This window comes from Ranitomeya variabilis, chromosome 1, assembly GCF_051348905.1.
Source record: "Ranitomeya variabilis isolate aRanVar5 chromosome 1, aRanVar5.hap1, whole genome shotgun sequence".
Classification (NCBI taxonomy): Eukaryota; Metazoa; Chordata; class Amphibia; order Anura; family Dendrobatidae; genus Ranitomeya; species Ranitomeya variabilis.
The window spans coordinates 768867009-768892899 of NC_135232.1; the positions used below are offsets into that span (position 1 = coordinate 768867009).

At 40.6% G+C, this 25891-nt stretch overlaps 1 protein-coding gene across 1 annotated transcript in view; it reads right to left on the reverse strand.

Moving 5' to 3' along the window:
- The window catches only part of SSBP4 (single stranded DNA binding protein 4), a 483828-nt gene that overhangs the window by 319700 nt on the left and 138237 nt on the right, over positions 1 to 25891 (reverse strand). The window contains exon 3 of the mRNA XM_077271935.1: positions 15879 to 15940. Coding sequence (XP_077128050.1) covers positions 15879 to 15940 — 62 coding nt within the window. The remainder of the gene's footprint in view (positions 1 to 15878; positions 15941 to 25891) is intronic.

Genomic DNA, 25891 nt, shown 5'->3' on the forward strand with positions numbered 1-25891 from the left:
AAGATCTCAGTAGCAGACTGGGATTCTTAAGGTATACCAGAAGAGATGATTTTGTGGGTTCATCCTTAAGGCCCCGTCTCACATAGCGAGATCGCTAGCGAGATCGCTGCTGAGTCACAAGTTTTGTGACGCAACAGCGACCTCAGTAGCGATCTCGCTATGTGTGACACGTACCAGCGATCAGGCCCCTGCTGCGAGATCGCTGGTCGTGTCAGAATGGCCTGGACCTTTTTTTGGTCGTTGAGGTCCCGCTGACATCGCTGAATCTGTGTGTGTGACACCGATCCAGCGATGTCTTCACTGGTAACCAGGGTAAACATCGGGTTACTAAGCGCAGGGCCGTGCTTAGTAACCCGATGTTTACCCTGGTTACCAGCGTAAATGTAAAAAAAAACAAACAGTACATACGCACCATCTGTTGCCCGTCAGGTCCCTTGCCGTCTGCTTCCTGCTCTGACTGAGCCGCCGTACAGTGAGAGCAGAGCGCAGCGGTGACGTCACTGCTGCGCTCTCACTTTCCGGCCGGATCAGTCAGAGCAGGAAGCAGACGCCAAGGGACCTGACGGGCAACAGATGGTGAGTATGTACTGTTTTTTTTTTTTTTACATTTACGCTGGTAACCAGGGTAAACATCGGGTTACTAAGCGCGGCCCTGCGCTTAGTAACCCGATGTTTACCCTGGTTACCCGGGTGCTGCAGGGGGACTTCGGCATCGTTGAAGACAGTTTCAACGATGCCGAAGTCGTTCCCCTGATCGTTGGTCGCTGGAGAGAGCTGTCTGTGTGACAGCTCCCCAGCGACCACACAGCGACCACACAGCGACGCTGCAGCGATCAGCATCGTTGTCTGTATCGCTGCAGCGTCGCTGTGTGAGACGGGGCCTTTAAGCTAAACAGAATATGAGCATGTCCTTCATAGTAATTTTTTTAAGGTCTAAAATGTAAAATTTTCAATAAGAAAGAGATCCTAGTGGTGAGTGAATGACACCAAATGAGGTTGGCTTCTGGTAGACATTTTGTAGCCTTTATCGTATGAGAGTCTATGAGCAGCATCGGACTGGAGTACCTTGGGCCCACCAGAGAAAAATCATTCTTGGGGCCTACCTTGCATTTATATAGAAATAATACCAATTCTGTTGAAAAATGAGGTAATATCAAACAAAGTGTTTATTAGCCTACCATGGTAACCTTCAAAAGGAACCTGAAGACTCTTTTTCACATGTAAAGTGCCATGTAATAAATGGCGCTATAATAGTGAATAATAATAATAATAATAATAATAAATAACCAATTTAAATTAATGTATAAATAACACACTAAAGAAACACTCCAGGAAAAAAAGAAACACCGTATTTTTTGGCCTATAAGACACACTTTTTTCCTCCCAAAATGTGGAGGAAAATGGGGGGTGCGTCTTATAGTCCAGATATATTGGCTCTGGCTGTGATGGGGAGGTGGGGGAGCGGTATCGGAGGAGCAGCGGGTCACAGAGGCAGGAGCCGGTGGCTCCAGCTAACTCTTGTGCCTGCTGGTAAAGAGAAATGAATATGCACTGCATTCCATGCCCATGGGCGTGGCGGGCGATGAATATTCATTTCTTCCTGGCATCCTGGTATGATTGATTGGCCCCATCCCCTTGCTGGCATGATTGGCTCCACCCAGTCCAGGTATCCATGGCCCCATCAGAAAAGATTGAAAAAACAAACCTTTACTCTTACCTTCCTCCGCTCCCTTGCAGTCGCAGCGTCCTGCTCCGGTGCCAGCAGCTGCTTAATGCTTGTAAGCAGTGCATGGCAGGGACATCATGCGCTGCTCACAAGCAGAGCACAGCTGCCAGAATACTCACCAGGTGTTCATCAGAGATCGTGGTGAGTATCCATTCCTCTTAAGTAGCGCGCACTGTCAGCCGCCTGCTTCCTGCTGTGGCCGGTGGTCATGTGTGCCGATACTTAAGAGAAATGGGGATGAGGTGGGCCACCAGAGGTGTCTCTGGTGTCCCGGTGCCCCAGTCGGATCCTGTCTATGAGCCTGGGTTCACCGATATCTACATCATAAATGCTATCACAGTTATGAAAATGTATATACTGTATTGCCATATTCAGCTAGGTACATTGTGGCACAGGACAAGAAAAACCCTCTATTAGGCTACAGCTATTAAATAGATCACATTGCCTTCTGATTCTCAGTAATAGCAACTTGATTTCCAGTGAATCCATTTACAGCAAATTGAAAGACTGCAAAGCCTCCAATTGCCCTGAAAAGACTCTGAAGTCTCCTTCGACTGTATTCAACCCTTTCAAGCTTCTTAACCCAAGCACAGCCATAGTAATGTCAAAATGATTTCAACATAGAAATGGTTTATAACAAACAACACAGTGCACTGCCAAACTTCATAGTTTTAAAATTAAAAATGGTACAAAAATCATTCCATTTAGCCATTTGTGATCAGGCACAGCATTCTGTGCAGAAAACTGACTCAAACTGCCGATGTTGCTGTCAGAGATAACATCATACTGCTGTGCAATATATTTCATAACGCCCTCTACTTTCTCCCTATTAATACGCTTGCTGGAGATAAAAGAAGCCAAGTGTGACTTGTGTTTGGTCAGTTGTGGTAGTGATGCTTCTTCTAATGGTTCTCATTTTCTAAGGCCGGATTCACATACCCATGGTCCAATTAAACCCGTAATGGATCCAATAGCCATGGACTGTGGCACACAGTTGAGTGAATATGGCCTTACTCGTGGTATGTTTTCATTTTCCTTTACACTACCATGTCCATTATCACTTTTTATTTTACCAAACATTTTATACAGCACTATCATTAACTTTTTTTTTTTTCTATCATTAACTTTTGACAACCCTTTCAACCCCAACTATTCAATCTATACCAAAAAGGAAAGAACAAAAAATGCTAGGTAGGCGGGGTTCACATACAAAAAGTAAAATGTGGCAGCAGGTCGCAGCATAGGTGTGACGCGTACAGTTGTCAAATTTGACTAGTAAAACAGATGTGCAAAAATAGACATGAACAATTAAATGTCTACTTTTTTTTGTTAATCTTTCAAGTTTTTCAATCAAAATTCAACCCCCTTCCCAAAAATGATGTAATCAGAAATGCTAAGTAGGTACACATGTAAAGAGCCTGCACCTACAGTGCCTAAAAGTAGTATTCAACCCTCTGCAGATTTAGCAGGTTTAATAAGATGCAAATAAGTTAGAGCCTTCAAACTTCAAACAAGAGCAGGATTTATTAACAGATGCATAAATCTTACAAACCAAAAAGTTTTGTTGCTCAGTTAAATTTTTATAAATTTTAAACATAAAAGTGTGGGTCAATTATTCTTCAACCCCTAGGTTTAATATTTTGTGGAATAACCTTTGTTTGCAATTACAGCTAATAATCGTCTTTTATAAGACCTGATCAGGCCGGCACAGGTCTCTGGAGTTATCTTGGCCCACTCCTCCATGCAGATCTTCTCCAAGTTATCTAGGTTCTTTGGGTGTCTCATGTGGACTTTAATCTTGAGCTCCTTCCACAAGTTTTCAATTTGGGTTAAGGTCAGGAGACTGACTAGGCCACTGCAACACCTTGATTTTTTGCCTCTTGAACCAGGCCTTGGTTTTCTTGGCTGTGTGCTTTGGGTCGTTGTCTTGTTGGAAGATGAAATGACGACCCATCTTAAGATCCTTGATGGAGGAGCGGAGGTTCTTGGCCAACATCTCCAGGTAGGCCGTGCTATCCATCTTCCCATGGATGCGGACCAGATGGCCAGGCCCCTTGGCTGAGAAACAGCCCCACAGCATGATGCTGCCACCACCATGCTTGACTGTAGGGATGATATTCTTGGGGTCGTATGCAGTGCCATCCAGTCTCCAAACATCACGTGTGTGGTTGGCACCAAAGATCGCGATCTTGGTCTCATCAGACCAGAGAACCTTGAACCAGTCAGTCTCAGAGTCCTCCAAGTGATCATGAGCAAACTGTAGACGAGCCTTGACATGACGCTTTGAAAGTAAAGGTACCTTACGGGCTCGTCTGGAACGGAGACCATTGCGGTGGAGTACGTTACTTATGGTATTGACTGAAACCAATGTCCCCACTGCCATGAGATCTTCCCGGAGCTCCTTCCTTGTTGTCCTTGGGTTAGCCTTGACTCTTTGGACAAAAGCCTGGCCTCGGCATGGGAGGAAACTTTCAAAGGCTGTCCAGGCCATGGAAGGCTAACAGTAGTTCCATAAGCCTTCCACTTCCGGATGATGCTCCCAACAGTGGAGACAGGTAGGCCCAACTCCTTGGAAAGGGTTTTGTACCCCTTGCCAGCCTTGTGACCCTCCACGATCTTGTCTCTGATGGCCTTGGAATGCTCCTTTGTCTTTCCCATGTTGACCATGTATGAGTGCTGTTCACAAGTTTGGGGAGGATCTTAAATTAATCCAAACATGTGAAGCTCATTGAACTACTTCTTAATACTTTAGGGGAACCAAACAGAATTCTGGGGGGTTGAGGGGTTGAATAATAAATGACCCTCTGAAAAAACTTTTCACAATTTAAAAAAAAAAAAAATAAACAAAGAAATAACATTCTTTTTTGCGGCAGTGCATTTCACACTTCCAGGCTGATCTACAGTCCAAATGTCACAATGCCAAGTTAATTCCAAATGTGTAAACCTGCTAAATCTGCAGGGGGTTGAATACTACTTGTAGGCACTGTATAAAATTTGACAGTAAAAACACATCCAAAATATTGTTTGCTGCATGCACACTTTTTGATTAACAAATGAAATATCTGGATTTTGAAGAAATGTATTTAGCTTTTTTAACAAATGTGTCCCCTCCTTCACAAAGGGGGTTGCACCAGAAGCTGAAAAATTAATTACAGTCGCTTGTGATGAGACAGAACACTGTCTCTGACTGACATGGATTTCAGATTTTTTTCTATAAACAATATTGTGTTGCCTTGCTGCTGCTTTTAGTGCATTATGAATGAAGAAACAATGTAATTGTAATTCAAATGCACCAAGACAGATGTCAGTTACACCATATCACTGGTTATGATAAATTGCATAATTGCAGCAAGCGATTTACACACACCGATGTCCTTTGTAAAGCTGTCAATTCATCTGCCGTGTACAGTAAAATCACAGCATGACCCAACAAAATAGAATAGCTAGAATAGGTATATACACATAGAATAGATAGATATAAAGATGTCAGATATACAGTGGGGCAAAAAAGTATTTAGTCAGTCAGCAATAGTGCAAGTTCCACCACTTAAAAAGATGAGAGGCGTCTGTAATTTACATCATAGGTAGACCTCAACTATGGGAGACAAACTGAGAAAAAAAAATCCAGAAAATCACATTGTCTGTTTTTTTTACATTTTATTTGCATATTATGGTGGAAAATAAGTATTTGGTCAGAAACAAAATTTCATCTCAATACTTTGTAATATATCCTTTGTTGGCAATGACAGAGGTCAAACGTTTTCTGTAAGTCTTCACAAGGTTGCCACACACTGTTGTTGGTATGTTGGCCCATTCCTCCATGCAGATCTCCTATAGAGCAGTGATGTTTTTGGCTTTTCGCTTGGCAACACGGACTTTCAACTCCCTCCAAAGGTTTTCTATAGGGTTGAGATCTGGAGACTGGCTAGGCCACTCCAGGACCTTGAAATGCTTCTTATGAAGCCACTCCTTCGTTGCCCTGGCGGTGTGCTTTGGATCATTGTCATGTTGAAAGACCCAGCCACGTTTCATCTTCAATGCCCTTGCTGATGGAAGGAGGTTTGCACTCAAAATCTCACGATACATGGCCCCATTCATTCTTTCATGTACCCGGATCAGTCGTCCTGGCCCCTTTGCAGAGAAACAGCCCCAAAGCATGATGTTTCCACCACCATGCTTTACAGTAGGTATGGTGTTTGATGGATGCAACTCAGTATTCTTTTTCCTCCAAACACGACAAGTTGTGTTTCTACCAAACAGTTCCAGTTTGGTTTCATCAGACCATAGGACATTCTCCCAAAACTCCTCTGGATCATCCAAATGCTCTCTAGCAAACTTCAGACGGGCCCGGACATGTAGGCAAAAAAGGCGTCAGTTAGAAATATCACATTAATGGCGACTCTTATTACAGATAATAGCATAAAAGGAGAATAGAGAGTCAAAACTGGCCAATGGGTTTACACAAAAACTTCTTTTTATTGACAAAAATCAGTCATATAAACATTAATGTACCATATCATAATAAATACTTAGTCACAAGAGTATTTAGCGACTATATCCGTATATACATCAAAGGGACCCAGATACTCAAACAGGACAAGAGTGAATTGATTCAATTATTTAAATAATGTGTACACACACAATGGGTTTGGCTATTTGCAGACATGTATGGATTAAATCCAAGTCATATGCTCTAATGTACTGAGAGTCACCACATGTCCCCAAAACGCCAACATAGATATAACAGTTAGCGCAAATGAAATTAGGTTAAGTTGAATTACCCATATGTGTCGGGACGTCCTGTAAGGGTCCTGGATTCCGTACCCCAACGCGCGTTTCGTGTGCAGTCTTTATCACTTCCTCAGGGGCCCGGACATGTACTGGCTTAAGCAGCGGGACACGTCTGGCACTGCAGGATCTGAGTCCATGGTGGCATAGTGTGTTACTTATGGTAGGCCTGTTACATTGGTCCCAGCTCTCTGCAGTTCATTCACTAGGTCCCCCCGTGTGGTTCTGGGATTTTTGCTCACCGTTCTTGTGATCATTCTGACCCCACGGGGTGGGATTTTGCGTGGAGCCCCAGATCGAGGGAGATTATCAGTGGTCTTGAATGTCTTCCATTTTCTAATTATTGCTCCCACTGTTGATTTCTTCACTCCAAGCTGGTTGGCTATTGCAGATTCAGTCTTCCCAGCCTGGTGCAGGGCTACAATTTTGTTTCTGGTGTCCTTTGACAGCTCTTTGGTCTTCACCATAGTGGAGTTTGGAGTCAGACTGTTTGAGGGTGTGCACAGGTGTCTTTTTATACTGATAACAAGTTTAAACAGGTGCCATTACTACAGGTAATGAGTGGAGGAAAGAGGAGACTCTTAAAGAAGAAGTTACAGGTCTGTGAGAGCCAGAAATCTTGATTGTTTGTTTCTGCCCAAATACTTATTTTCCACCATAATATGCAAATAAAATGTTAAAAAAACAGACAATGTGATTTTCTGGATTTTTTTGTCTCAGTTTGTCTCCCATAGTTGAGGTCTACCTATGATGTAAATTACAGACGCCTCTCATCTTTTTAAGTGGTGGAACTTGCACTATTGCTGACTGACTAAATACTTTTTTGCCCCACTGTATATAATTAGTCTTGTGTAGCTTACTGTACGTGTATTTTATTACTGAACAAATTATTTTCTGAAAAAAATGGAGTGGGATTCCCCAATAGTTTATTAACAGCAGAGGGAAATCGGAAAGCTGGGGGCAGATGTTTATAGCCTGAGAAGGGAGGTAATACACATGGAGCTTCCCAGGCTATTAATTTCAGCTCATAGCTGTATACTTAGCATTTCCTTGTTGTTAAAATAAGGGATTCCCCAAAAAATGATGTAAGGTTCCCCTATAATTAATAACCAGCAAAGGCTAGGCAGACAGATGTGGGCTGTTATTAATAGCCTAGGAAGGGACCATGGATATTGGCCTTCTCCCAGACTATGGATATTGGCTCCTTATTGCTGGATGGCAGGCTATATAGTTGCATCACGAAACAATGCAGCCTACCATCTAGACGTAGCAGCGCTAGACGTGTCATGGGACAAATGGATTATTATCTTCTCGGTGGACAGGTGAGTAATATGGTTGTTTATTATTTTAATTCTGTTACAGGGGACATTGGCTTCAGTGGACTTGGAGATTATGTGAGAATGGTTTAATTCAGATTCAATAAAGGAGTCTGTGTCATTTTTTTTAATTAAAGGACTTTATTCTGCGTGTGTGTGTTTTTTTATACAATATCACTATGGGGTTAGTAATGTAAAGGCTAAGTATAGAGCGGTGAGATGATATTAATAGCCTGAGAATCACCATGGGTATTACCCTCTTCCCAGGCTATAAACATCTGCCGCCAGCTGTCTGTTTTCCCTCTGCTGGTTAATAAAATATTGGGGAATCCCATGCCATTTTTTTCAGAAAATAATTTAGTAAGTACAAAAATACATGTTCAGTAAGCTGCACATGCACTGTTTTAATTATATATGTGAGTGACATCTTCATATCTATCTATCTATCTATCTATCTATCTATCTATCTATCTATCTATCTATCTATCTATTCTATGTGTATATACATTTGAAACTAGAAGTTTACATACACTATAAAAAGACACATATTCATGTTTTTCTCAATAGCTGAAATGAAATCAGAATAAACCTTTCCCATTTTAGGTCAATTAGGATTACCATAGTTGCTAATATTTGCCAAATGCCAGAATAATGAGATAGAGAGAATATTTAAGGTATTTTTATAACTTACTGCAAAGTAAAAAGTTTACATACACTAAGATTACTATGCCTTTAAACATTTTTTGATGATGTCATGTGTTTGGAAGCTTCTGTTTTTTTTCAACATCTGAATTAGTTATAGACACACCTGTGGATGCATTTCAATGCACACCTGAAACACACTGCTTCTTTGTGTAGCATCATGGGAAAGTTTAATGAAATCAGCCAATATATTAGGAAGAAAATTGTGGACTTGCACAATTATACGCAAGCGCAAACAAGTTGGGAATGTCCAGCCATCACACCGCTCAGGAAGGAGACAGGTTCTGTGTCCTAGAGATGAAAGTGCTTTGGTCCAACATGTGCATATCAACCCAAGGACAAAAGCAAAAGACCCTGTGAAGATAATGGCGGAAGCTGGTAAGATTCTGTCAATATCCACAGTGAAACGAGTACTGAATCAACATGGGCTGAAAGGCCACTCTGCCAGGAATAAGCCATTACTCAAAAAGGAACATAAAAAAGCCAGCTTAATGTTTGCAAATGCACACAGGAACAAAGACCTTAATCTTTGGAGACATGTCCTGTGGTCTGATGAAACTAAACTTGAACTTTTTGGGCATAATGACCATCGTTACGTTTGGAGGAAAAAGTGAGAAGCTTGGCAACCTAAGAACACCATCGCAATTGTTAAACACGTGGGCGACAGAATCATGTTGTGGGGTTGTTTTGCTGCAGGAAGGACAAGTGCAATTCACAAAATAGATGGCATCATGAGAAAAGAAGATTATGTGGCAATACTGAAGCAACATCTCAAGACATCAGCTAGGAAGTTAAAGCTTGGGCAGAAATGGGTCTACCAAATGGACAATGACCAGAATCATACTGTCAAAATGGTAACAAAGTAGCTTAAGGATAACAAAGTCAATGTTTTGGAGTGGCCATCACAATGCCCTGATCTCAATCCAATTGAAAATTTATGAGCAAAGCTGAAAAGGCAGGTGCGAGGAAGGCGACCTACAAACCTGGATCAATTACTTTCCCCAGTTTTGTCAGGAGGAATGGGCCCAAATTCTGACCAACTTTTGTGAGAAGCTTGTGGAAGGATATCCCAAACGTTGGACCCAAGTCATTCAGTTTAAGGGCAATGAATGAAATGAAATGTATGTAAACTTTTGACTTTGCAGTAAGTAATAAAAATGCCTTAAAACATTCTCTCTCTCATTATTCTAGAATTTGGCAAATATTAGTAATTATGGTAATCCTAACTGACCTAAAACAGGAAATATTTATTCTGATTTCATGTCAGATATTGAGAAAATCATGCATATGTGTCTTTTTTAGATAGTGAATGTAAACTTCTAGTTTCAACTGCATCTATTCTATCTTGTCAGGTCACGCTGTGAATTTTCCTTATGCGGCAGATGAATTTGCCAGCTTTTTAAAGTACATAGGGGATCCCATACCTTTTTTTTCTAAAGGAATTTATTTAAAAAAAAAAACCCATGTGCAGTAAACTAGACACACAAAGCACTCATTATATAGCTCACTCACATATTTATATCTTGAAGAATATTGCCTTGGAAAACTATTTGTAAATGACATTTAGAACTGCTCTATGTAAAAACTCATGTTAAAATCACATTACAATTGGATAGCAATCGCATGGCATTCGGATGTCAGTAGGATGCTAGGTGTGAAAAATCGGACTGTACTCGCATGAAAATTTTATGACACTTTCATGACACTCGCCTGACTTTTCTGGAGCGAAATCAGACCTTTCTTGTCACGGTGATGGGAATGAGCACTTACACTGCAGCTAGCACCTTGCTTATTTCCTCCCCCCCACCATCAATGGAATCTCTGCATTATTCGCAGATTACCACACTCTTCTTTACTGCTGCGACTATGCAACACGTTACTGTCTGGAGACTTTGTCTAATAATTTATGGCATTCTTTTCCTAGTTCTGCTGCTGATCTGTGAGCTCTGATGTCCTCTCACTATTCTAAATCAACCTAAAATGGGTGCTGCATTCTCTGCCTGGGCATTTATTCAGGCTATCATAGTCCCTTAGGAATAGCTGCTCCTAAGGTAATGTGGCCAATGCCATCTTCTGCAATATGTAAAAAGGTGGTGAGAATTATATTTTGTAATTTGTGCAATTCGAATTGAAAATTGTTTACATTCGCCAGGTCAAGCAAATTTCTACACAAATTTGATTTGCAGAAAATAGATTTGCTCATCTCTTCTGGGTAAAGATTAATTTAGATTAACAAACATTATTTTACTTATATGCGTAAAGTTACATTACCTCAATTGTGGCCAGTTGAGAACTACTGTGAATAATAGTAATTATTATCTGAACTTATATTGCTGATCACAAAAAGGCCCATTCCAACAAGAAAAGTGAGATTTCTATTAATAATGGTTTCCCAGACTTGTAGTAAGTGACCTCCAGTGATGACAAGGTAAAACTATAAAGAGATTCATTTAGGAGGTCAGAGACTAGAAGAATAGCAAATCATAGCAAATGAGATGGCACTGCAGATTGTCAGGTTACTAGAGTAACACCATGTAAGACATTCTGCAGAGCGGTGTCCTCTTTATCATGTACAACACTGCGCACCTAAAACAGCACGTTTTCACCTCAATGGACCCACTATGTATGAGCTACACAAATAATTGTCCAAGACTGAGGCAGCATGACTGGAGAATAAAAAAATCTTCAGCAATCCCCCTGTGTTAAGCAGTCAGCTTCTCAGCCAAGAATAGTGATTGCTAGGACAACTTAAAAGAAAATCATTCCACCATGTGACATAAGGTATCTTGCACTACTCACTGATCTCAGTGATGGATTTTCAACACAGGCACACCAGGTATGTACTTTAAGAAGGATAATAAATGATAGTTATATTTAGGATTTTTGGAGGTTTTTATCTTTACAGTATATTAGTCTTCATAAACACCCATTATTAGTGGCGTACCACAAATGGCGAAGACCACGTGGCTGCTGTGGGGCCCATGAGCTGGGAGACCCGATGCCAGAGATGGCCCTCCCCCCACCCGGGATCACATTTACAACTGGATGCCCATACAGTTTAAGCAATGATGAAAGAGGGAGCATCAGCTGACACTCCCTCCTCCATCATTCTTCCTCGGCATCTGACATCTCAGCGCCAGGTGTGATGACGTCACTACATGGCTGGGAATGAGGAAGAAAGGTAAGTATCGTATTTTTTTTAAAATCAATGAGTACATTGTAGTGACCATAATACTGTAATGAGGTCTAAGGGGTGCATTATAGTATATGGAAAACTATGGGGAATGCATTATACTATATGGAAGACTATGGGGGGTGCATTATACTATATGGAGAACTATGGGGAGTACAGTATACTATATGAAGGACTATGGGGTGCATTATACTATGTGCAGGACTATGGGGGTGAATTATACTATATGGGAAACTATGAGGAGTGCAGTATACCATATGGAGGACTATAGGGTGCATTAAACTATATGGAAGACTATGGGGTGCATTATATTATATGGAGGACTGTGGGGACTGCAGTATACTATATGAAGGCTATCGGGTGCATCTTATTATATGGAGGACTATGGGGTTCATCTATGAATTGTAGAGGCTGTCCAAGATTAGAAAAAAGCTGCTTTCCTGCAGAACAGTATCACACTGTTGCAGTTCAGTTCCACCAAAGTAAAGGTACCTGTGCTGCAATGTCCCACTGTTACTGAAAAAAAGCATCCATGTTTTCCAAAACCTGGAAAATCGCTTTAACTCCAACACTACATTTGACAAAATTTTACTTCCTGTGAAGCACCTGAAGGTTTAATAAACTTCTTGAATGTGGTTTTGAACACTTTGATGGGTGCAGTTTTGAAAATGGTGTCACTTTTGGGTATTTTCTATCATATAGGTCCCTTAAAGTGACTTAAAACATGATGTGGTCCCTAAAAAATTGGTTTAGTAAATTTTGCTGGAAAATTGACAAATTGCTTATCAACTTTTAGCCCTTCTAACTGCCTAACAAAAAAAATATTTTTCAAAAATTATGCTGATGTAAAGTAGACATGTGGTAAATGTTATTTATTAACCATTTTGTGTGATATAACTATCTGGTTTAAGGGCATACAAATTATAAGTTTTCATCCAAATTTTGATATTTTCACAAATGCAAAACATATTGGCCTGAATTTAACACTAATATGAAGTTAAACATATTACGAAAAACAGTCTTAAAAACAGTGAGATACCGTATTTTCCGGCATATAAGATGAATTTTTAACCCCTGAAAATAGTCTCAAAAGTCAGGGGTCGTCTTATACGCCGGGTACGGCATGTGCAGGGAGCGGTCCTGGATGGTTCCCAGGGTCTGGAGGAGAGGAGACTCTCCTTCAGGCCCTGGGATCCATATTCATGTAAAAAAAAGAATAAAAATAAAAAATATGGATATTCCATAGACCAAAAAGACCAAAAAACGGCACTGTCAGAACAAAGCCAAGGCTGCTCCACTCCTGGAGCCAGGTGTTAATCAACAGTCATTATACTGCCAGCCACATATGCTCAGATCGGGTGCTCTTCAGAATGAAGCAGACGATTCCAATAGTACATGCAAGAAAAAAGAAGGCACTCATCGATCTAAAGTTGGCAATCTTTATTCAATATTCATATAAAACCTTCATGGCCGGGGGAGTGAGGAAAGGAACTCATGCGAGCAGGAGCAAACGACAGCTGTTTCGCGCTGTGCTTGCGCTTTTACGCGTCAGCATCTGGCCCGTAGAAGCACAAGCACAGCGTGAAACAGCCATCGTTTGCTCCTGCTCGCATGAGCTCCTTTCCTCACTCCCCCGGCCATGAAGTTTTTATATGAAGATTGAATAAAGAATGCCAACTTTTAAAAATATGGATATAATTACCCTCCGACGTCCCTCGGCTCTCAGCAGTGCAAGCGGCAGCCTCTGTTCCCAAGGATGCATTGCGCGAAGGACGGAAATGACGTCACGGTAGCGTGACCGCAACGTCATCTCCGGCCCTTCGCGCAATGTATCCTTGGGAACGGAGGCCACCGCTTGCACACATATTTTTTATTTTTATTCTTTTTATTTACATGAATATGGATCCCCGGGCCTGAAGGAGAGTCTCCTCTCCTCCAGACCCTGGGAACCATCTGGACCGCACACGCCGTATAAGAGGACACCCGTCTTATACGGCAAGTATATCCCAAACTCCATATTTTATATGGAAAAGTTGAGGCTCGTCTTATACCCCCAGTCGTCTTATACACCAGAAAATACGGTACTTTGAAGCGTTCTAGAGTTATTACCACACAAAAAATGACACTGGTCAGAATTGTAAAATTTGGCCTGGTCACAAAGGTAAAAACAGGCTCGGCAGTGAAGGGGTTAAAAGAATAGTCCAAAAAATGATTACACTGTGTGCAGGTTCTGATATAGCATACCTAAGGAAAGATCACTGTTATCAACTGTCCCTTCAGTACTTTCATAGACATTACACAGTGTATTAGTTTTGTCTGAATTGTTAATACATTTCTCAACATAGAAATTGCAAGACCAAAAAGGAAAAGTCGTGGAATTATTGAAATCACAGGATCGATTATATGCATGAGTGATACGGGCAGAAATACATGCACTTACAAGCATTGACATGCTATGAATGAGGTTAAAAAATGGTCATCTGAGGAATATTATGCCATGCTGAATGCACTTGGGGGCACTAATCATCAAGATCCACTGCTGACAGCTCCCTTTTGCAATTGCCAATCAATGATGTCCCAGAATTTCTTAATGTGAGAGATGTCTTGAGACACAGCAGGCTATGGTATCACATTCAGGCTCAGCAGGCTGCTCACAGTAGTGTGAACAACATTCAGCTTGGCTTTTTTTTTGTTTAAAAGCAGCTCCTGAGGCACTTTTGAGAATTGGCGGTACCACTGGCTCTACAGCCAAATCATTGTAACTCCAGGCTTTTTATGGATCTAGAATAAAGAGAGATCCAGCTACGATAAATCATGTGACACTACACTATAATCCCAGAAGTAGGACCAGTATGGCATTCCCTTGTGAAGGGTTCTTCATGCTGTTGCCATGTGATCTCAAGACCATTTCTGGCTATCATTGCATCCAAGACAAAAGCAGAATCAGGAGGAAAGACCTCTGTTCCAGCCTTGCTCTGCATCATGATAGCCTTTGAGACAGATAAAATGAGGTCAATGGAAAACATGTAGCTGGACATCTGGCTAATAAATATTGTGGAAATGCTATCTAAACATTTGTGCAGACACTACTTGACACCTTAGGCTCGATATGATATATCCAATTTCACTTGCAGTGTAGAATGGATCAATAGTGGAACCAGTAGTATGGCTACCATAGCCTGCAACGTCTCTGGACTTGCCTCCCACCGAGCACATCTGGGACATCATTGGTCAACAATTGCAAAGATAGCTGCCTGCAGAGGATCTTGATGTTTTGCCCAATTGCATGCAGCATGGCAGAATATTCCTCAGACACCTATTAATAACCTTATTAATATGCTAAGGCATTTAAGAACTTTTAATTTTGTGCATGGTGCTCATACTCAATATTAATTAAAAAGATTGGCTTTCAAAATATTTTGTTTAAATATTTTTCATAATTCCTCTAATTTTCCTTCTTGGTATTGCAATATTCTTGTTGAGGAATGCTATGTACACTTTTAAAAACATAAAACAAAATTAAAAACATTACCAAGTTTAACTATATAGGATTTGTTTAAGTCTGGAGATATTAAGCCAAAAAAAACTAAGCGCCCCCCCACCCCAAATTTTAGAATTTTACACATTACTTTTATTTTGAAAAGCATTTGTGCAATACAACTTCAGTTGCCAATTTAAAAAGTACCCAAAAGCTTAAAAAATTACTTTCCAATGTGTATGTGTTCTACAGTCAGGCAAGTTGGTTGTGTGTAGAGTTGAGCGAATTTGCTCGAATTTCCAACAAACAGGCAGTCCATGCATGTGCTGTGACTGTGAGACAGCCGCGACACATGCAGCTGTGGCACCGATCAGCTGATCGGCCAGGAGTGATCCAGGAAGCCGGGTTCCTTCTGCAGCTTGTTCGGCAAATGCCGAATATGAGGGAACCCGAGCAAATTCGCTCATCTCTAGTTGTATGACAGAAGTGTTTAAATAATGTATAGAAAAAGACATAATATGTCCTATACCTAAAAAAGCCTTAAAAAATAATACTAGAAATAACAAAGATTATAGCATTTCTATACAATTTTCCCCACTATAACAGTTAGCATAAACCATGTCTTACAAATACAAATCAAAGAATGGTGAAAATATCGCAAAAAATGAAACTTACCACCACCAAGAGTGTAAAAACCCAGGAGGTTCTCCTAATGTGATATTTTTTTCCCATCGTATCTATAAAAAAGACACTATGTTAATCAAACAACCAAAAACTATCCTAAGCAGTTTAACAAAATGCATAGTAGATACTAAATACTAAAATGTAGTTACACATTGCCCAAAACAAGACGATACAGTGTGATGTGTAGGGAAAATTGGATGACAGAACACTGAAAACTAAATTAGTTGACCCTGTCCTAATGCGTTAAAATGGTAAGTCATACGGACATCATAGGGAGGCCCTATTTGGTACAATCTGATAATTTGAATGGGTGCCATGTGGTACACCTATATATTGCAATGTGAGTCGGTCCATCCTTTACTTCAGTGATAGCAGCTGATTGACTGATGTCTTGGGCAATCAATTTTATGTAAAAAGGATTTAAACAGAACAGCAGGGTAAAGGTTGTGGTAAAACGCAACTATGTTTAGCACTTGCCACATAAACTTTCATGAAAGAAATAGTTCTAGGAAATGTTTGCAGAGGAAACTGCACCAGTGGAAAAATCACAGTACTTCATTGAAAAACATGGCAGAGATTTTTAGATGTATTCCAAAAATTCAAGTATCTTCCTTTCACAAAAATTATTTTCATTGACGCCAGTGTACACACAGGAAAATTAGCAACGTTTCGGCCACGCAGGGCCTTTGTCAAGCCAAGAAAAATTAGCACTTTTTTTCTTGGCTTAACAAAGGCCCTGTTTGGCCGAAATGCTACTAATTTTCCTGTGTGTACACTGGTGTCAATGAAAATAATTTTTGTGGACGGAAGATACCCAATACCTTGGATTTTTGGAGGACATTCAATTTTTACACCCTAGTGGAGGGGCTGTACCAAGGACACAGATTGATGCATGTGATACACCTTGTTTTAATAAAGATTTTTAGATGTGGTATATAATGCCATGGTTCACCTTCGTTGAAGTCATGCAGAGACCATTTACACCATAGTAGGGCATGATAAGCACGCCGTGGTTTTAAAAACAGTGGGGAAAAAAAATGAAATTAAGCTTGATGTGATGAAGGGCTACGATTTTTAAGCCTCTGGATAGTGTTTTCATTCGACCACAGCAAACCGGGTCTTTGAAAATAAGGAGATAAAACACAAAGGGCCAACTCTCTATTGCTTTAGCGCCTGTATTTTGACTAGTTTTGGATATTTCTCACTTTATTTCTTCATTTGCGCCTAACTCTTCTTTTAATCTGAGCTCTTTTTAAGTCTATTTTATATGTGTTTGCATGATTTTTTTTAAGTACACCACTGTACGTGGAGTTTAGAGTTACAAAAAAGGTTAAAAAGCAATGATAAAGACAATTTTTAACTTTGCCCAAAATTAATGAACGGTGCACACGCCATTTTAAAGAATGTGGCACAAAAAACGGCAACGAATGAAGACAAAAAAGAAAAGTAACTTAAAAAATCCTACAAAAGTATATTAGAAAGTTATATAAAGTTTTCTTATCCAACCCTAAAGCTTTATTTACACACAGCCAGAAAGTCACTTTTAATGATGGAGTAATTTTGTCATTAACATGTCTATCTACTCACAAAATTCCGAATCAAGTAAAAAAGCGAGATGTGGAAGGAAGTTGCACAAGTGTGCTCCTTTCTTTGGCGTTTTCTTTCTACTTCTGTTACAAGGATAATGGAGTCTTTATGCCAGCTAAAAGCAGGTAATAAGGAAAGTAATGCAGTTGTCCTATGGCGGCTGATCTGCACAGGTCCCCGCTGCGAGTACAAGTGTTATGAGCAGGTAATGTTAGCTTAGAATGGCAGCACTCTGCTGGGTATCACACCTATTACTTCCCTCATACAAAGTGGGAATTAGACCCTTCTGCCACATACCGCACTTAAATATTACAGGTAGAGCAGAGTGCTTCACATCACAACAGAGTAAGAGTGTCGTGGCGTTAAAATAATGGCTTCTATTTATACGCCGGCTCTAACTGCAAATTCCCTTTTTTCTAAACTGTAAACTGGATCAGCCACCATTGTAGTGAGACCCCGTAATGTTCTCCATCTGAGCACCTTGCAAGAAATCCAAAAATAAAATCAGAGGACAGCCCCGGAAACCGTAGCATTTTGGATTTCCAGACAATTATGCCAACACTGCGTTTTCCCGTGCGGATTCTGATGCCTGTTCCACAAAGACGTCAGTATGAAAACTGTCCACAAAGCGACCACTTTGGTTTGCAGTAGGAAAACAGCTAGTCACTGCAGAGTGAAGATGAACACTTTCCTGGAGGGCATGGAAGTCAGCTACATCGGTATTTTGACTGCATATCGTCTATATACATACAATACGTATTCATACACGCGCATATACAATGATATCCCCAAACATGCAATCACATGCATACACCACATTACACTTATATGCAGTATTTATATATTATACAGCACAGACCAAAAGTTTGGACACACCTTCTCATTTAAAGATTTTTCTGTATTTTCATGACTATGAAAATTGTACATTCACACTGAAGGCATCAAAACTATGAATTAACACATGTGGCATTATATACTTAACAAAAAAGTGTGAAACAACTGAAATTATGTCTTATATTCTAGGTTCTTCAATGTAGCCACCTTTTGCTTTGTTGACTACTTTGCCCACTCTTGGCATTCTCATGATGATCTTCAAGAGGTAGTCACCGGGAATGGTTTTCACTTCACAGGTGTGCCCTGTCAGGTTTAATAAGTGGGATTTCTTGCCTTATAAATGTGGTTGGGACCATCAGTTGTGTTGTGCAGAAGTCTGGTGGATACACAGCTGATAGTCCTACTGAATAGACTGTTAGAATTTGTATTATGGCAAGAAAAAAAGCAGCTAAATAAAGATAAAGGTGGCTACTTTGAAGAACCTAGAATATAAGACATAATTTCAGTTGTTTCACACTTTTTTGTTAAGTATATAATTCCACATGTGTTAATTCATAGTTTTGATGCCTTCAGTGTGAATGTACAATTTTCATAGTCATGAAAATAAAGAAAAATCTTTAAATAAGAAGGTGTGTCCAAATTTTTGGTCTGTACTGTATATTCATCTAGGCTTACACACATTTATATCCACAAATATGCATGCAGAAATGTACACGCATACATGTGCAGCGGATGTAAAACGTCTACACACCCCTGTTAAAATGCCACGTTTTTGCCATGTAAAAAAAATCATAGTAAAAAGCATTATTTCACAACTTTGAACACCTTTAATGTCATCTTTAATCAGTACAAATCCATTAAGGAACAAACAAATTATTTTGAGGGGGAAATGAAAATTGCAAATGTAAAATAGTGTGGTTTCATAAGCATGAACATCCTATAATAAATGGCGATGTGGTAGTGTTCAGAATTAGCCAATCACATTGAAACTCACGTTAAATAGTAGTCAGTACACAGCTACCATTTACAGTGATACTGATTAACACAATATAAAGTTTAGCTCTTCTAGTAGTGTTTTTCTGACATTTTCTTAGATGTATTTCACAGCCAAGGTCTGTAAACAGCTTACAACACAGCAAAAGGATCGAATTGTTGAAAGTTATGTTAGAAATTTCCAAGGCATTAGATATACTAAGAAACAATGTGAAGACGGTCATCAAGAAGCTGCTTAAATTTGCACATCGGTGAGATTATTTAGAACTGGACGTCCCTCAAAAATTGGTGAAAAGACAAGAAGAAAATTGTTCTTGGAGGCTGCCAAGAAGCAACATTAAAGGAGCTATTGAATATGAGGAGAACTTGAGTCATAATGCATCTCAAAATATAAATATTTTATTAAGGGTAGATATTTACCACAGACTAAATACAATTATATATATTTTATAGAATATGATAAAATAGTGTGATCCAAAAAAGAGTAGTAACAGTCACAGGGTGGATCAGGACAACATATTATGCTAAATAATTACATAGACATGTAAAAAGCAATGCACATAAGCAATGTAACTTAAACAGGTAGGACAATCAGTTAGTCACTTGTTTGTACCAAGACTAATCAGTTCCACCTATATCTATCACCATGTTTAGTGCTAGCATGCATTGGTAAAACAATTACAATGTATCAGACATAAGTAGCATAAGATATGCATCAATAAATCAAGGGTTAATTACCCATATTGTGTCTCCTCTTGTCCACGATGTGACCGCAAACCCGACGCACGTTTCGCGAGTATAAAGACTCCCTTCCTCAAGGGGAAGGGGAACATTAAAGGAGCTGTGGGAATTTCTGGCAAGTGCAAATTGTTTACTGCATGTGACAACAAACTCCCATATTCTTCATATGTCTGGCCTGTAGGGTAGGGTGGCAAGACGCAAGCCTTTTCTTACAAAGAAAAACAGCCAAGCGCAGTTATGCTTTGCCAAAACCTACACTAATCTGCCAAAAACATGTGGGAAAATGTGTTATGGTCTGATGAGACCACAGTTGATCTTTTTGACCATAATACCAAATTAGGCACAAAGCCAACACTGCTCATTACCCCCAAAAAACCACTATATGCACATATCTTTTTTCTCCTGAAAAGATTTTAGCTGTTTTTTTTCAATTGATTTATACAGATTAAAGGTGACATTAAAGGTGGAAAAAGTTCTGAAACAATTATTCTTGGTCTGATTTTTTTTTTACATGACAAAAACTTGCCATTTTAACAGGGGTGTTTGGAATGTTTTAATCTGTTGTATAGGTATACATACAGTATATACTCACAGAACTCCATACACTCAGTGACCTTTTTTGATGCCACGGCTTTAATGTATTGATACCAGTCAGGGGAACAGCTTGGCATTGATTGGTGTTGAGGCTTGGCTGATATGTGGCCACAACACTTGTTTGCCCAGTACTGTAGATGCTAATGATTTAGGAGACTTTGCAGAACCCCCCAGGCAAAATAATCTGGAATTTGAACATCGGTATTATATTTCTCTTCCCGCAAACCTTTAGTTGATACAAGTTGATCTGAGTAGGTGATAGCTGTCTTTACATCCAAAAAGATCTGTCTTTCTTAGGTTACTTTCACACTAGTCCGTCGGTACGGGACATCGCAAACCGTCGGCCTGACGTACAATGTGTTAATGTAGCACAACGTGGGCAGCGGATGCAGTTTTACAACGCATCCGCTGCACATTGTGAGTTCCAGGGAGGAGGGGACGGAGTTTCGGCCGCGCATGCGCGGTCGAAAATGGCAGACACGACGCACAAAAAAACATTACATCGAACGTTTTTTGTGCCGACGGTCAGCCAAAACACGACGCATCCATCGCACGACGGATGCGACGTGTGGCAAGACGTCGCAATGCGTTGCTAATGCAAGTGTATGGAGAAAAAACGCATCCTGTGGGCAACTTTGAAGGATGCTTTTTTTCTCCAAAACGACGCATTGCGACGTGCGTCGAACGACACTAGTGTGAAAGTAGCCTTACTGCCATATTCATTGCCCTGCTGCTTGTGTGTGGACATCTGACAGCGTGGCCCATTATAGAAATGGATGACTGATGCCTGCACCGGAAAGTGCCACCAGCACTTACCCTCATTACATTACATAGAGGAAGATGGCCACTCTTCTTGGGTGCAAAAACGTGTACAATTAGATAAAGTTTTTTATATTTTGTCAATGCAACCACCTTGTTGAAAGATGGGGATGCAAGGAAATTGGGGCATATTTATCAAGACAAACGTACCAGAATTCTAAGGTATTTTGTGCCCAAACTGTCTTTTATGACTTGTACCATATTTATTAGATGTTTTAGACACTTTTTACGACTTGATCGACTTGGAACCATGGTACTGATGAAGAGGTGTGGCTTATTAGGAAAAAAACGTTTGGCTTTATGTTGACACAAATACGGCAAAATTGTGGGGCACAAAGTAAACCGACTAATAGGTAGTGTAAACTTACAATAAGATTCGTAAAGTGACACCAATTTATCAAACAGCATAACCACTAACCACTGATAAATTTTCCACATACTGAGACTGTCTAGTCTCAATTTGCACTGTCTGAGAATTAGACGGTTTGATAAATATGCCCAATTATCTTCCTGCAAGAGTTTTTCTTCTTTATTTCCATTTCTGAAATCCTTACCATTTCTCTCTACAACTAAAAGAACTTCATGTCTGTTAAACATTTCCTGCACCCTTCTAGATTTTTCTGTGACATTTGGTTAAAGCATGTAATGAGCGCAAAATTTCCATAACCATACCCACTTTTACAGTCCAAAATTCTTCCTAAAAGTGCATCTGGATGATAGGACTCAGTCTGATGATGGACCAACATATCTCTTATCGCATGGGAATATTTCAGAAAATGCTGCTCAGTGCCAGCTCCTCCTGCTTGACAGCTCCTGTGCCTGAAGACACAGCATAGAGGCTATCAGTCAAGCAGGAGAAAGTGGGGCGGCGCTGGGCGGGGAATAGACCTGGAGTGACAGTGGCTTCAGATCTACAGCCTCATTTAAATACAAATGATGATTTCTCAGTAATGGAGGAACAGAGTGGCCATGGAAAGAAAGGTATTGCTGGACTTGTCTTTGAAAGAGTTGCACACATATAAATAGTTTGGGGTATGAAATCCAGCTGACAGATTCCCTTTAAGGTAAACATACCACACAAACCCACTTCCCCCACTAGGGGGAGGGTTACACTCCAAATACATAGTAAACCATACTGATCTCACACACAATTGATTGTGAGAGACTCAAGAAGTGTTTGAACACATGAATAAAAATAAAATTATTTTATTGAAACAATTGAAACACATATACATTAAAAAGGTGCCTCAAAGCAAACAAGGGGGGAGCAGCTGCAGTCAAAGAAAAATATAATGTTACCTCATAGATATTTTAGTAAATATTCCTGGACAGACAGAGTAATCAGACAGAATATATGCACACCTTATCATTTGAAGACATAAGAAATGTGAAGATTGTTCCAGCTCCTTTCCGATTAAAAATCCTTTATTGATCCATATCCTTAAAAATCATCCCTGCACAGAAGGGAATGTGAACAGCGACAAAAACTTGAGCCATGAGGAAGATCTTTTAGATCGAAACGCATAGCTATTAGCAGGTTTTTGTCGCTGTTCACATTCCCTTCTGTGCAGGGATGATTTTTACGGATATGGATCAATAAAGGATTTTTAATCGGAAAGGAGCTGGAACAATCTTCACATTTCTTATGTCTTCAACTGTTGCTACGTCTGGGTCAGGACGGGTTCACGTGCTCCTGTGGTCTGTTGGTGAGCTGACTGGGCCTTTGGCCCCTGTATTTTTCTATTGACACCTTATCATTCTATGCAGAGTCCAAAGGGGAACTAAAAGGTAGTGGGAATGGGGCAGATGGCAAAAAGTGCATAAAGTTCTATGATTGATAATTATCAATGTTTCTAAGATGTAGCCATTTACTCACAAGGGAGATATATTAAATATAGACCCCTGTATTAATAACAAGTTTGTATATTCCCACACATACCATTCCTAATTAGAATCTGCCATGGTACAGATTTGCATAGAACTGATTACACATATTGTACAACATAATAAAAAGGTAGCCAGCATCATGTAGGTTTAGAAAAGTACGTATTACCTAAGATCAGAGCTGACAAGGAAATGGTGACTGCACGCTACCTCCTCTCACCCTGACGCGCGTTTCGCAGATGCTTCTTCCTGGAGGCGCATCGTATGGTTTACAGATTCTCTAAGTAGTGAATTTCCCCATTTTTATCATTCACTGGAAAGCATTTAATAGATTAAAAAAATGTTTGCCAATCTGCTTTAACCCTTTTACGACTTTAGATGTATCCATATGTCAAGGATGGGAAGTACAAAAGCTGTGCGCACACACTATCACCGTCGGGTGTCCAGCTGACATGACAGCTGACACCTGGCACTCACTGCCAGGAGTGGTGCCCACACCGCTCCCGGCAGTTTATCCCAAAAATGCTGCGATAATGATCACAGCATTTAGAAGGCCGGGAGGGGACTCCCTCTCCCTCTGATCGGCGCCCCCATGACGTTATCGCGAGGGGTTGATTGTTGCCATGGTGACCCGATGTTGACATGACCACATACAAGCCACCAGGGCTAGCAAGCTTGTTACACCATGCACAGAGCATGGTGTAACAAGCTTGTATGTCAGCACAGCGCTGCATCGCTGCGTCTGGAATGACCCACCCTATAAAACTGTCCCACTAATTAACCCTGTCAATGAAAACCGTAAAATAAAATAAAGGCAAAAAACGATGCTTTATTATCATACCTCTGAACAAAAGGTGGAATAAAATGCAAAAAGACAAATGTAAATAAAAATGGTATTGCTGAGAACATCACCTTGTCCAGCAAACAACAAGCTGCCATATAGTTCCATCAGTGGAAATATAAAAAGTTATAGCTCTCAGAAAAAAAAGAGATGCAAAAATAATTCATTTTTTTTAAAATAGTTTTTATTGTGTAAAGGAGCCAAATATAAAAAGAAAGAAATGTGGTATCATTGTAATTGTACTGACCCGAAGAATAAAGCTGCCTTTTTGCAGCCTCAGTTCCCTGAAGAAGCCAGTAATGGCGAAACATGTTGGAGGGGGGGCTGTTTGTTTTTAGATTAGTTAGTCCACATTATTGTAAAATGCCATCAGGCCAGTCTCACGCGTCCAGATAATTGCGGTACCGGAAAAATCGGTACCGGAGTTATCTGTGTCCATGTGTCCGTGTGCTCACGTGGCACATCAGTGTGGCACACGTGCGGCAGCCGTGTGCCACCTGTGTGCCGACTGGGTACCACACGGACCGTGCAGGAGACAGCGCTAGAGATAAGCGCTGTCCCCTGCATCTGGTGCTGAAGCCGGAATTCATTCTTCTTCCCAGCAGCGTTCGCTGGAGAGAAGGAATGAAAAATCATTGTTTTTTTATTTTTGGGGGGTTTAAAATAAAGATCATTGTCACCACCCCCCTCCCACCCCCTGTGCGCCCACCCGCTGGAAATAAAATACTCACCCGGCTCCCTTGATGCTTCCTCTCAGCGCCGCAACGTCTTCCTGTATGAGCGGTCACGTGGCACCGCTCATTACAGTGATGAATATGCGGCTCCACCCCTATGGGAGGTGGAACCGCATATTCATCTGTTGTGATTTTGATTTTTGCTCCCTCTAGTGGTCATTAGTGATTTGACTCTGGAGCGTCTGTCTTTTCCTATATCCTCACCTGGGCCGTTAGTTCAGGGGCGTTGCTATATAAGCTCCCTGGACCTTCAGTTCAATGCCTGGCATCGTTGAAATCAGAGCTAATCTGTTGTGCTCTTGTCCTCTGATCCTGGTTCCTGTTTTTCAAGCTAAGTCTGCTTCCTTGCTTTTTGCTTTTGTTTTGTTTGGTATTTTTGTCCAGCTTGTTCCTATCTGTATCCTGACCTTTGCTGGAAGCTCTAGGGGGCTGGTGTTCTCCCCCCGGACCGTTAGACGGTTCGGGGGTTCTTGAATCTCCAGCGTGGATTTTTTATAGGGTTTTTGTTGACCAGATAAGTTATCTTGCTATATTCTGCTATTAGTAAGCTGGCCTCTCTTTGCTGAACCTGGTTCATTTCTGTGTTTGTCATTTCCTCTTACCTCACCGTTATTATTTGTGGGGGGGTTGTATCTTGCTTTGGGGTCCCTTTCTCTGGAGGCAAGAGAGGTCTTTGTTTTCTTCTCCTAGGGGTAGTTAGATTCTCCGGCTGGCGCGAGTCATCTAGCTATCACCGTAGGCATGATCCCCGGCTACTTCTAGTGTTGGCGTTAGGAGTAGCTATTTGGTCAACCCAGTTACCACAGCCCTATGAGCTGGATTTTTGTATCTTGCAGACTTACACGTTCCTCTGAGACCCTGTCCACTGGGGTCATAACAGTATGCCAGGCCAGTATTAAATGTTTAATGCATTGCAGAAGTGGGATTATAAGAAAGAAAATTTTGAGTTTTTTTTTCCCTCTCTCATTTTTTTTTTT